Source organism: Tamandua tetradactyla, chromosome 4 (assembly GCF_023851605.1).
Source record: "Tamandua tetradactyla isolate mTamTet1 chromosome 4, mTamTet1.pri, whole genome shotgun sequence".
Taxonomy (NCBI): domain Eukaryota; kingdom Metazoa; phylum Chordata; class Mammalia; order Pilosa; family Myrmecophagidae; genus Tamandua; species Tamandua tetradactyla.
Genome location: NC_135330.1, coordinates 76,382,973 through 76,396,018, shown reverse-complemented (window position 1 = coordinate 76,396,018; position 13,046 = coordinate 76,382,973). Strand labels below are relative to the sequence as shown.

The 13,046-nt window shown below is 36.1% G+C and overlaps 1 protein-coding gene across 19 annotated transcripts in view; it reads left to right on the top strand.

The window, feature by feature from the left end:
- Positions 1-13,046, top strand: part of ESRRG (estrogen related receptor gamma) — a 625,071-nt gene that overhangs the window by 427,829 nt on the left and 184,196 nt on the right. For 17 of the 19 annotated variants that reach the window (XM_077157825.1, XM_077157829.1, XM_077157824.1 and 14 more), the window contains one exon: positions 8,384-8,500. In XM_077157825.1, coding sequence (XP_077013940.1) covers positions 8,384-8,500 — 117 coding nt within the window. Of the gene's footprint in view, positions 1-8,106; positions 8,293-8,383; positions 8,501-13,046 lie in introns of those variants that run through there. The other 2 variants (XM_077157840.1, XM_077157839.1) reach the window with 2 other exon arrangements.

The window sequence follows — 13,046 nt, the reverse complement described above, 5'->3', positions numbered from 1 at the left end:
GAGTCTGACAACAGCAAAAGACGATGCCAGCATTTGTACTTATTCCATCATTCCCTGGCTCCTATAGTCAGGCACCAAAACTTCCTTTCCAACTCATGACAATAACAACAACAATAGCTACACACACCCCCTTTCAGAAGATGGGGTTTTACTTTTTTGTTTCTGTTCTAACCTACATTCAATTGATTACTTATAAAGATTAGAGTTAGAGGCAATACCACATCATAGTTAGGGCACAGCTATTGAAGCCAGACTGCCTGGGTTCAAATCTTGGCTCTGGCACTTGTTGGCTGTTTGATTCTGTGTAAATTACCTATTCTCTCTTTTCCTTAACTCCCTCTTCTGCAAAATGAGGATTCATTTATGTAAAGACCTTAGGAGAGTGCCTGGCACCTGGTGAGGGTTTTAGTGTTTACTATTAATCTTAGATTATTAGATCATGATAGCCAAGTTTTAATGGGTGCATCTAACGAGCATTGGACTGGATGTCAGGGAATTGGAGAGTCAGCTTCATTTCTGCAGTGAACTAGAGATCATCATTGTAAAGATGTCGAGGGATCACGGGTAAGTCACTATGTGTTCAGCCCTCAGTGATCTTCTATTTAAAATGCGGGAGCTGGACTAAGTGGAATTTAGGGTCTTTTTGAAGCGTTATATGCTACGAATTTATGTTGCTTTAGGACAAATCATATGTTATTGGTGGATTGCTATGAATTTTATTCTGATTGTCTTTATTTATGCTTTTAGATGAATACTTTGAGGCTAAACATTAAAATGGGGGAATGAAGAAAAGGATCACTAAAAATCAAATTGACAAACAATAAGTGCTTCCTGTGCATCATTTTTCACTTGACTAGACACTCAGCCGGGCTCAGGGGATTCAGAAGGGAATAAATCCCTATCTTGTAGGAATTTAGAGTTGGGATAGGAGATTGGCAATTAAATTGGCACATGTGGCAAAGTATGTTAAGTGCTGAGAGAAAGACTCACCTGAAACATAAACTTAAATGAAGTAGTTACACCTAGAAAGACTCCTAACTTGTTCCTGTGCAGTCTAGGAGACGCTGAAGAAGTGAGAAAGCATATGCAGAGGGCAGGCAGGAGACAGACTGATGCTTTCTAGGAATTTCAGTAATTCAATGTGGGTGTCAGAAAACGAAGTGGGTTTGGGTTAGGGGTAGAAATTGGCTTGGGACTGTGACAAAAGATCAGCACAGTCATGAGATTTTGAAGAGCTTTGCAAACACTTCACACTCGATTGTATATAACCAGGTTATACCAAGGGATGGGCAGTTTGTGAGCTCCAGTGTAGTGATAGGAAATGCTCAGAAGAAGATGCAGCTGATATCTTGGGAATCCAGTTCTTAGACAATTTGGTGCTTTAAAAATGACTAAGTCTTTGAGTTACTAAGCTTCTTCCTTTCCCCTTCAATTTCTGTAAAACATAGCTATATCCTCTCTAGAGGTGTTGGCAAGACAAAATTTTTTCTTTTCTGAGTGGTGCCATATTCATTTTCACACTCTTTCATAAATCTGAGGAAGATTGTTTTTTATAATATCCCAAACCCCAGACTATAGGCCTTATAGAATCAAGCTATAAAATAATCAGTGGAACTAATGAGTGGAATCTCAAAATGTTTCTACCATTTTTTCTCTAAAGGAGGAACAACAAAACTCTGTATAATTTTAATGCCTTTATCTTATGCAGTTCTTGTAATTTTCTAAGGCTGTTTGATTATTCCATACTGACATTAGGAAACAGGGCTTTAAAAGTAACTAGTTTAAATTTATGAATTTAATAATATTTACTATTAAGTGTTATTAATATTTAATAATATTAATTTAATAATAAATGGCAAAGCTGAAATTTGAACTTAAGTCCTCCATTTTCCTTCTCCCTCTCTTCTTCTCCCTTCTATTCCGCTCCTCGCTCATTCATCCTCAGATGCTGTCCTGAACCGTACATGAGACACTATGCTAAGGATGGATATAGAATGAGCATACATGAATTTTTCCCACTTTTTCTTTGAGATGAACATGCATAGTGCCTACTGTTCAGCAAATATGTGCGGAATTAAAATGATAGAGATAACACTGTTTACGATTTGGAGGGGGATCTGAGGCAAGAAGCATTTTGTTTATAGTGAGAAAAATCAAGTCTAACTAATTTCCCAGTATTTTTTTTTTCTGCTAATACATTTTCCTTGCAATACAACAAGGAAACACAATCTTATCTATAATTATAGCAAATCTTTGACCTTTGAAGGTAGGTTTAAAATTAATTTAAGAGTGGACAAAAATAACTTGACATCCTGTATTTTACGCATGATTGTTCTATAAAATACACAACTTCTCTAATAAAAAAAAATAATGCATGGGGAAGGAGCTGTGAAATGAAGTTTGGGGAGAAAACTGAAATATTTTATATAAAAGAAATACTAATATAAGAGAATATTAATTCCCAGTAAAGCAATGTACTATTTTAAAGTATCAAGTAAATAAACTAAATTATATAATAAAAAGATAATTTGACATCAAGTCTTGTGATGAAGAGGAAAATCAAACTGTTTTGGGTGAAAATGAAGTATGATATGACACCACCATCACCACCACTCCCCCTTTTATAGCTTATAAAGTGACTGTTATGACAGTTCTAAAGGAAGCATCAAAAAATGCTTGGAGCAGTCTCACAGGGACAGGTATAGTTTCTGTAGGTAGTTTTTTTGAAGTCTAACTTTGGATGTATTCTTTGAAAAAAAAAAGCTTCCTCTTAACTGATATGTGCATCGAGACCGTTATGATTTTTTTTTTTTTTGCTACCAGATATATAATACATTATTATATTATCCCCCGTATAGATGCTATAGTTTTCTATTTCAGATGGAATGTACAGACAGTAGGAAGAAATAAAGGACTATATTAAAAAATAAAGAAAAAGAAAGAAAGGGAGGTTGTATCTCTGTAAAAATGGAAAGACCCTTACTATTAAACAATGGAGACTACAAAGTGCTGATTCAGAAAGGGTTTTCTTTCTTCCCTTCTTTTTTTATGTTTGAAGACATTTAAAACAAAAATACAACGGATTATTGCCTGCTTGTTTTTAATGCTCTGTAATTGTATACTGAGGCAAATCCCATTATTTTTAAATCACTTAATGTTGAAAAACAATTGGATAAATCCCAGTCAGAATGCCCTGAGGGTCATCTCAAACCATTTGGTTCGGTTAATAAAATTAAAACAATTGGGGGGAAATATACAGATGCTTTCAAATTGACTTTACAATTATGATGTCTGTATATATGAAAAAGAGGGCAACTCTCAGGGAACTACAGAAATCCAAATGCATTATTACTGTGTGGGAGTGATGTGAATCGGGAGTAAAGATTTGACATATATTTTTATTTTGAGATGCCATGCTAATTTACATCATTCAGCCCTTTCACTGCCAAACTGTGAAAGTCCATTAAGTGACTGAAAGGAATATACAAATTATCCACTGGCAGTGCAGGCTGGAGTTTTACATGCACCCTGTTATTCTATCCACCAGCTAGCTGCAAGATTCTATTAAGCAGTAAGTGAGAAAATTATATTGCCTGCAAACTAATTGTACAAAAGACTCTAAAATAAGTAATTGGAGCCCAGGACTTTCTGAAAAGCCACCAGGATATATTATAAATTGCTCTATCATTCTTGTCAGCCTGGTTTAAAACCCAGAGCTTCCACGTTGATTTGGTTCCCCCTGCAGCAGAGCTTACTTCCCCAGCTATTGACAAAACTGGGAAAATTCCAGTCGTGTCATCAATAGCTGCTCAATTCCGTCCCTGGTGCCATCTAACAAATGTGTCCCAGAAAACAGCAAGCTATAATCCAAGAGTCCCCGTGTGTGAAATGAGAATCTTATGCTGTGAACAATAACTTCTGCATCCTTCAGAATGACTGTCCAGTGTTAGCATTCCAGGGACCCACAATTGCTTCTGGAAATATTGTTGTCTAGTTTTTACTTTAAGTGAATTGAAGAAAAACAAGTGTCCCTGTCCCTTAGAGATTGTATGGTCTTTTGGGAGTAATGCCTCTGAACCATTACCAAAATAGATGTAACATTTTTACCCAGGTGCTTGGGGCAGCACATTTTTAGGATAAAATGCTTTCTTTATTGAACAGTAAAAGCATGAGGGAAGGTTTTTCAAGGGCAGAAGCTCTGTAGATTCTAACATGGATCAAAGACTTTGTTGGGTAGGTGATCATAGTCAACAACAACGGATCAGGTAGCTCAATAGGAGGGCTTGGAAATTAGAGAGGTTTTCCTCCAGCAAATAAATTCTGTAGAATGATGTTGATTTGTTTTTCAAGATACAAACCAGAGTTACTTAGTGAAATCAAGGTTATGATGCACATGTGTCAAGGCAAATTGTTTTAAAACAGAACATTGGCTGAAGGATAGGGGCTTAGTTGTAAACAATTTTTATACACTTAACACTGAGATATATCATTTGGGAGAACACATCAGGCCATTATATTTTCCATGCATTCACAGTGAAGTTTGCATGCAAAGGTTGCAGTGTTCCCTGTAGCTATGGGAAGATTCTAGGTCCCCATGTAGTCATTTATTCATTTTTTTTCACAGCACAGCCCAAGCATTTGTTCCGGTGTGAAGGATTCATTGATTTCTCTTAGCCTAAACTCTGCAGTTGTGGGAGTACATATGTGTGCAGGTGCCTGCTAGCATGGCATCCAGTATTACAGCTTGCATTGTATTATTCTTTCTTTCCAGTGTTACAGCTTGCGTTGTATTATTATTTCTTTCCATTTCTTGTCTCCTCCATAAGTCTTTGGGTTCCTCAAGAGCAGGGACCACGTCTCTTTCCCAACCTGGTCAGTCTGTGATGCAAACTTCGGGCGGGTTGATAAAGCACTGAGGATTCAGTAATGAATAAGGCAAGGATCCTCTTTCAAGAGTTCATTCTCAGATCCATTCTAAGGCATTATTCTTTAAAAGTTCCCGATATTCATATTTCTCTTTATCATTGAAGGATTATAGAATGTCACGGTTAGAAAGTAAACTAGAGGACTTCCTCATATGTTATCTGAAACTCTCGTATGGCAATTTGGAGATTTCCTTTTTGTGTTTTGAAGAAATTTTGAAATCTATACAAAATCATCCAGAGAGGAGTCATTCACAGATTCAGCCACTTTTCCAGAATCACTCCTAAATATTTCTCTACTTGTGACTCCAATTCTGAGGGCATCGATTCTGTAAATAATAATAACTATTATATACTAAGTTAAAAAAAGTAACTAGCTCTGTTGTTTTAGTGCCACGTATCTGTATTTTCATATTTTATTTTCCCTGTGTTCTTATTCTATTCATATTGGGATGTATTTTTATTTCCTTTAAAGTCTCCTACAATTTTTTTTTTTGCTTTATTCCCCAGAAGCCCTTGGGTATATATAGATTTCCCCCTTGATGATCTCTCCTTTTGCCGTGCATTTCCATTTTTGTCAAAGCTACTTTCCAAGCTTTTGAAAAATCAACTAACTTTCCTCCTGCTTTTAAAATTTTTCTTCTGAGTGGCATGGTTTTCCTAAGGTAATTAGTGTTGCTTCACGATGGGATGTCCAGCTCAGTTGCCCCTGTGGACATTGCTACATTACAGCGCTACAATTGATGTTCATAATTATGACCTTGAGATCTCAAGTAAATATTAAGTTATTATAAGAATGTTATTTTACTTATATGCTACTTTTTGGCAGAGCATTTTTTATTACTGCATACAAACTGTTCTGGCCTCCAGGATCTTACCATATAGTGGGCAATGCATATCGGTGAAAGATAGAACAAAAATACTATATATGTTGAGAGTACCTGAGAAGATATGATAACCAAGAAATCATCATCTCCTAGGATGGTCCAAGAAGTTTTCATGAAAGATTTTAATGGAATTAGATTTGAACACTGAGCTTTGGAAACAATTTCAAGAAGAAAACAGGAATATAGGTAGATCATTCTCAAAGGAAAGTCTGACGGTCACTTAGCAAAAATATGAATGAATACAAATGGCTGTATCTGAAAGCTTATGTAAGGTTGTAGTTGTAATATAGCTGGAGAGCAGATGAGAATTAGATTGGGAGAGTACCTTATTTGCTGTCTAGTGTTTCATATTTAATTTAAGAGGCTATAGGAATTTGTTTATTTTTACTTTTTAAATTAGGCTGGTGAGATGATCCAAATAGTTATAGGAAGAAATATGACTGGATGGAGGCAAAAGGCCCAGTTAGAAGGTACCTGCCGTAGCCCAAGAGTGAGGTCACTCCTTCCTGTTTTAGGTTCATTTCACAGGCGTGCTGAAGTGAAGGCTGGGGATACGGTTTTCAAAGGGAAGCGCAACCCGTTGGAAAAGAAAGATGATTATGTACACATTTGTGTATGTGATGGTGGGTCATCCAGGGAGAATTTTCCAGCACTGGGTTAAAAGTATGGGACAAACATCCGTGCCTTCATCCTAGTGGTTGAACGATGTTTCATACTGAGGTTTCAGTCCCTAGAAAGGAATGAAAGGCTGGTCAGCGAACATTTTTTTTCCTTCTTTCTAATGCTGCTAACTAGTCATTGTTCAGCTCTTTCTAGGAAAGCAAAGGCCTGGGTTTCTTTTTAAATAAATACAGGGAGAGCCATATCGAGTGGAAAGATCTGGTAGTAGGGTACTAATTAACCCCCGAAAATTACTAGCAACACTCTGTGGATGCAAAATAACTCCTCCAAGATGGTTAAAGAAACTAGTGAAAAGTGGTTCATCTAAAGCTTAGGTTCGAATTCTTTTACTCTTAGCCATCATGGGTTCCTCTGAGTTATCCTTGGTTTTCTATGAGAGTCAGTAATATCTCTGAGGAAAGTGATGGAGTATGATGTAGTTGATATGATTGATATCACTCTTATTATTTAGCCTCTTGTATAAAAAAGCAGTTGCTTTTATTTTTATAAATGCCCTGAATTAGAATGCCAATTTAGTCAAACAATTTTGATATATTTATCCCAAGTTATAACGTACATATATTTTTTTAAAGTTGTACACACTTCACTAATTTTCAATAGGTATAAGTGGTTAGGTATTACTTCCTGTTGAATTAGCAGTTGCTGAGTAGTTGTGTCTTTGTGCAACCCTGCAATCCACTAATGTGATATTTAATGAGGAGACATCAGTCTGGAGAAAGGTAGTCAATATAAATCAGTGTTTACAAAGTGTGATTAACTCTGAAATATTTCATCAATGCTGTGGTCCCAGGCAGACTCTATGCTAATTACCAGAATCTGCACATGTTTCAGGGGACTTGGATGGACCCTGAGTATTGCAAACATGGAGCAACAAAATTGCAATTATGCTTGGACCGTCTCTGATGACAATTTATGCATTTGGTGTGATGACCTCCCCCTTCCCAAGAGGGCAATAAACAGAATGCATTTTCATTAAGATACTAATGCACTTAATCACAAGGGGAAAGGGTTAGGAAGTAACGAAAGACCTTCAAGCACTGTGTGACAGAGCTAGTGGAGGAGAGAGGCTTTATTTTAAAGGCAGCTTCTTTACAAAGCTGTAGGCAGCCCCAGAGCACATCCCACATACGATCATTGGCCCTGAATGAAAAAAATTAAAGTTAAAATTTGCATCTGCTTTTGGTTACAGACTTATTTCAGATATGTAGGTACTATCTTAAGTGATATAACTCTAATATTAAAAATATAATTTCATAGCAGTTTATTCTCATTTGTAACACCTTCATGGAGCTTGAGAGTGTGGAAATAATTATGCAAATAGAATCACATACATGGTGATGATCATTGTCATCAGTCAACACAGGATGATGTTGCAAGGCTGTGGTATGCATTGTTGCACAGACTGTGTAATTTTAGCCCCTGCCCGCGAGGAGCTTACCACAAGGTCCCAAATTAGCCTGCTGCTCATTTTTCACAGTGAGGCTTCTGTTGTTCAGTGTTATAAAGATAACAAGCCCCATGTGCTAGAGCATTAACAGCTACAAGATTTCCAGAGCTGATGACATAACAATACAGTATATTCCATTAATTTTTATGGAATTAATCTGCTTTGGTTCCAAATTCCTTTTGGATCCTCAGATTCTAGAAAACTGTCATTTTGCATTGGTGGACTAAAAATGATGTTATAACGGCAGGTTTCAAACAGTCTTTTGGAGAGCTTCAACATATGTCTCTCCTTTGTTCTATGTGTCATCAGTGGTTGCAGCAAAGTGTCCGGCTTCACAGCTTCTGAGCCGTTCCTAGTGAATTGCATGAGGGGCAAGGGAGTAACAGTTGATGTGTTGTGGCTCTTGCGGGTCTAACAGTTTCTTTTCTCCAAACTGTGTGTTTTAGGTAATATAGAATATAGCTGCCCTGCCACGAATGAATGTGAAATCACAAAACGCAGACGTAAATCCTGCCAGGCTTGCCGCTTCATGAAGTGTTTAAAAGTGGGCATGCTGAAAGAAGGTAAGGCACGCTGCCGGGGATTGCTTTAGGTGGGAAATGGGGATGTAGGGTGGTGGTGAGTGTCACACAGAATTACAATTTGAGAGAAAGCAGAAAAAGATGGGAAACAATAAGTACCCTGCGTGTGATGGCAGAATACTGCTTGACACCTGTACTTTCTGCCTGACATCAAGAGGAGGGGACAAGGTAGGACACATCTGATATGCTGCTAAACCCACCAGGTATGCTCTACAGTTCTGCTCTTTTCATCTTTACACTTTACAGAAGGCAGAGGATTAAAGATAACCAAGAGGGAACTGTCACTGCTGTTTTGCTTTTCTCCTCATTTCTGGCTTCAAAGAGAGATTTTAAAAATTTAAGTCGTGGGTTTATAATACCCTTTATTCCTCTATAATTTTATCCTTCTGTACTCATTTCCTATTATAAAGAGCTTGCAACATGGTTATAAAATGACTTTTCATTTGTGTTCAGTTGGGGTAACAAAAAGAAATGCAAAATAATAGCAATGAAGACGTGTTTTGTGCTAACCAAATGGCCTAAGCTTATATAAGTGGTGGGCCAGGAACTGAACACAAGTGGTCAGATTTGGAATCTACTCAACTATTCTATACTGGTCACAGGTCCTGAAATATTTGACAATTTCAGAATATCTACTGTAACTAACATTTCAACTAGCAGATAGAGAGAAATTGTTCTTTTCTTCAAGGGGCCTAGCATTCACTTTTTTTTTCTTCTAATGCATCTCTACATGTGTGTATGTTTTCAGATGGGCATTTTGCATACTGTATTTGGATTGTAGTTTCCTTCTTTCCAGCAAAATCACCAGAATTTAAAATAAAGACAATTTTACGGTGTAACAAAATGAAATTCTAATAGTTAAATTTATTTGAATTGAAAGATAAAATATTTAAGTGTGTAGCTTCTGTTGAATGATAGAAATATATATGTGCTTTGTTCCTGGGGTTTTTCCTATGTGTTGCACAATTTGTGGTTATTGGAGATCTATTTTTAGCTTCAAATAAACTCAAGTATTTATTCACCAAGAACAAACCATATTTTTACAGAAAAATCATGTAAAAAAATGCAGCATTGCCTATATGCCCCTATCATTGGCACTTTGCATTAATATGGTACTTTTGTTACAATTGATAAAAGAATATTAAAATAGCCACTATAAACTACAACCATAGTTTTTTACATTTGATGCATTTTTTCCCATATGCCACTCTGTAACTAACACCTTGTAAATGTTATATATTTGTTATAATTCATGAAAGAATATTCTTATATTTGTCCTATGAACCCCAGTGCATTGTCCACAAGACTGACTGTCATAGAGTCCTAGTTTTATCTTCTAATTTTCATTTTAGTAATGTACATGATCCAAAACTCCCTCCCTCAACCACATTCACATACATAATTCAGCATTGTTAATTGCACTTACAACAATGTGTTGCCATCACCATCATCCATTTCCAAACCTTTACCACCAGCTTAAATAGAAATTCTGTACAAATTAAGCATCAGTTCTCCATTTTCTACCCCCAATCTAACACTGGTAACCTGTAATCCAGTTTCTATCTCTGTGATTTTACTTATTCTAATTAGTTCATATCAATGAGACCATACAATATTTGTCCTTTTGAATCTGCTTTATTTCACACAGCATCATGTCCTCAAGGTTCATTTCTGTCATCGCATGCATAAGTATTTCATTCTTTTTTAGAGTTGAGTAGTATTCCATTGTATGTACATAAAATTGTTTATCTGTTCATCAGTTGATGGACATTCGGGTTCCTTCCATCTTCTGGCAGTTGTTAATGTTGCCGTGAACATCAGTGGGCAAGTATCTGAGTCCCTGCTTTCACTTCTGGGTATATACCAAGTTGTGGGATTGCCAGCTCATGATAATTTTATACTTAGGAACTGCCAAACTGTCTTTAATAGCAGCGGTACCATTTTACATTCCCACCAGCAATGAATGAGCATTACTATTTCTTTACATCCTGTCCAACACTTGTAATTTTCTGGTTTATTTTATTATTTTTTTATATTAGCCATTCTGAGATATCTCATAGTTTTGATTCACATTTCCCTAATAGCTAGTGATGTTGAGCATCTTTTCACATGAGTTTTAACCATTTGTATATATCCTCTTTGCTGAAACATCTGTTTAAATCTTTATACCCATTTTTAAAATTGGGTTGTTTGTCTTTTTATTGTTGAGTTGTAGGATTTCTTTATATATTCTGGATAGTAAAGCCTTATCAGACATGTGACTTCCAAATATTTTCTCCCATTAAGTAGGTTATCTTTTCACTTTCAAGACAGTGTCCTTTGATGCACAGAAGTTTTTAATTTTGAGGAGGTCCCATTTATCTATTGTTTTTTCTATCATTGCTTATGCTTTGGGTGTAAAGTCTAAGAAACATTGCTTAACACAAGATTGTATAGATGCTTTCCTATATTTTCTTCTAGGAGTTTTAAAGTCCTGGCCTTTATATGTAAGTCTCCAATCCGTTTTGAGCTAATTTTTGTATATGGTGTGAGAAAGGTAGGAGTTGGTACTTTTTCATTCTTTTGAGTATAGATATCCAGTTTTTCCCGCACCATTTGTTGAAAAGACTTTTCTTTCCCAATTGAGTAGTTTTGGTAGTCTTGTCAAAAATCAGTTGCCCATAAATGTAAGGGTCTATTTCTGAGCTCTCAATTTAATTCCAATGGTTGATACATCTGTTCCAGTTCCAGTACCGTGCTGTTTTCACCACTGTAGCTTCATAATGTGGTTTAAAGTCATGATGTGTAAGTTCTCCAACCTCTTTTTAAAGATGTTTTTGTCTTTTGGGGGGCCTCTTACCCTTCCAAATTAATTTGATAATTGGCTTTTCCATTTTTTGTGAAGTATGTGTTGGGATTGTATTGAATCTGAAATTGTTTTGGGTAGAACAGTCATCTTAATGGTATTTAGTCCACCAAATTACAAATATGGAATGCCCTTCCATTTATTTCATTTCTTTTAGCAATGTTTTGCAGTTTCCTGTGTATAAGACCCTTATATCCTTAGTTAAATTTATTCCTAGAGTGGAATGCTATTGGGCAAGTTTGGATGCATATACTCAAACCATCCATGAACTCACCATTCCAAATAACTTGATGGCTGCATAATCAGGCACCAAGGTGCCAACATCAATGAGATCTACCACATCTCCAGGGCCCAGATCAAAATTGCCAATCTGGTGGAACACTTTTCCAGTAGGTAGGTTACTATCACTGGCTCGGCTGCCAGAATTAGCCTGGCCCAGTATCTAATCAATGCAAGGCTTTTCTCTGAGAAGGTTCTGGGGTGCAGCTAGAACACTGTAGATCCACTCAAAACCCTTAATGCTGTTTTCTCATGATCCAACTGTGTAATTTCTGGTCAGTGATTCCAGGTTTTAAAATAATTTGCAAGTGTTCAGTTTCTACACAACTTTATCATCTGCTAAGAATTTAAAAATCCTACATTCTCTGTTCAGCTGTTAATGCTGCGATGCATATTTAGTTTTATAAGCTATTCCCTGTTTTTAGTTTAGTTTTTTTTTTTAGGCTCATAAATTTTATTTCTGTTTGGTGATAAGAAATGGAAGAGTGGAATGTTAATACATTTCAGTTTAGTTCTGTAATGTCAAGAATTTAAAAATAAAAAAATGGATTGGTTAAAAAGTGATTTCAAGACATTTGATTCTTTTAGTTGCTATTGTAAATGGAAATTTTTTCTTGACTTCCTCCTCAGATTGCTCATTACTAGTATACAGAAACCCTACTGATTTTTGCTTGTTAATCTTGTACTCTGACACTTAGCTGAATTCATTGATTATGTTTAGTAGATTTGTTGTAGATTTTTCAGGACTTTCTAGATATAAGATCATGCTATCTGCAAATAGTTTACTTCTCCCTTTCCAATTTGGATGCTTTTTATTTCTTTTTCATGTCTAACTACTCTGGCAAGAACTTCCAGTGCAATGTTGAATAACAGTGGGGACAGTGGCCATTCTTGTCTTGCTCCACACCTTAGAGGAAAAATTTTCAGTCTTTCATCATTAAGTATGTTGTTAGCTGTGGGTTTTTCATAAATGCCCTTATCATGTTGAGGAAGTTTCCTTCTATTCCTATTTTTCTAAGTGTTTTTTTTCTTTTTCCAAGAAAGGAGACTGAGTTTTGACAAATGTTTTTTCTGCATCAATTGATAGGTTCATGGTTTTTACCCATTGTTTTATTAATATGGTGTATTGCAGTAATTTCCTTATGTTGAATCACCCTTGCATATATAAAGCCACTTGATCACAGTATGTAATTCTTTTCATGCACTATTGGATTCATTTTGCAAGTCTTTTATTTAGGACTTTTGCCTGTATATTCATAAGCTAAATTGGTCTGTAATTTTCTTTTCTTGTTGTATCTTTATCTGGCTTTGGTTTTAGGATGGATGTTGGCCTCATAGAATGAGTTAGTGTTCCCTCCTCTTAAATTTTTTTGGAAGAGTTTGAGCAGGATTGGTATTAATTTT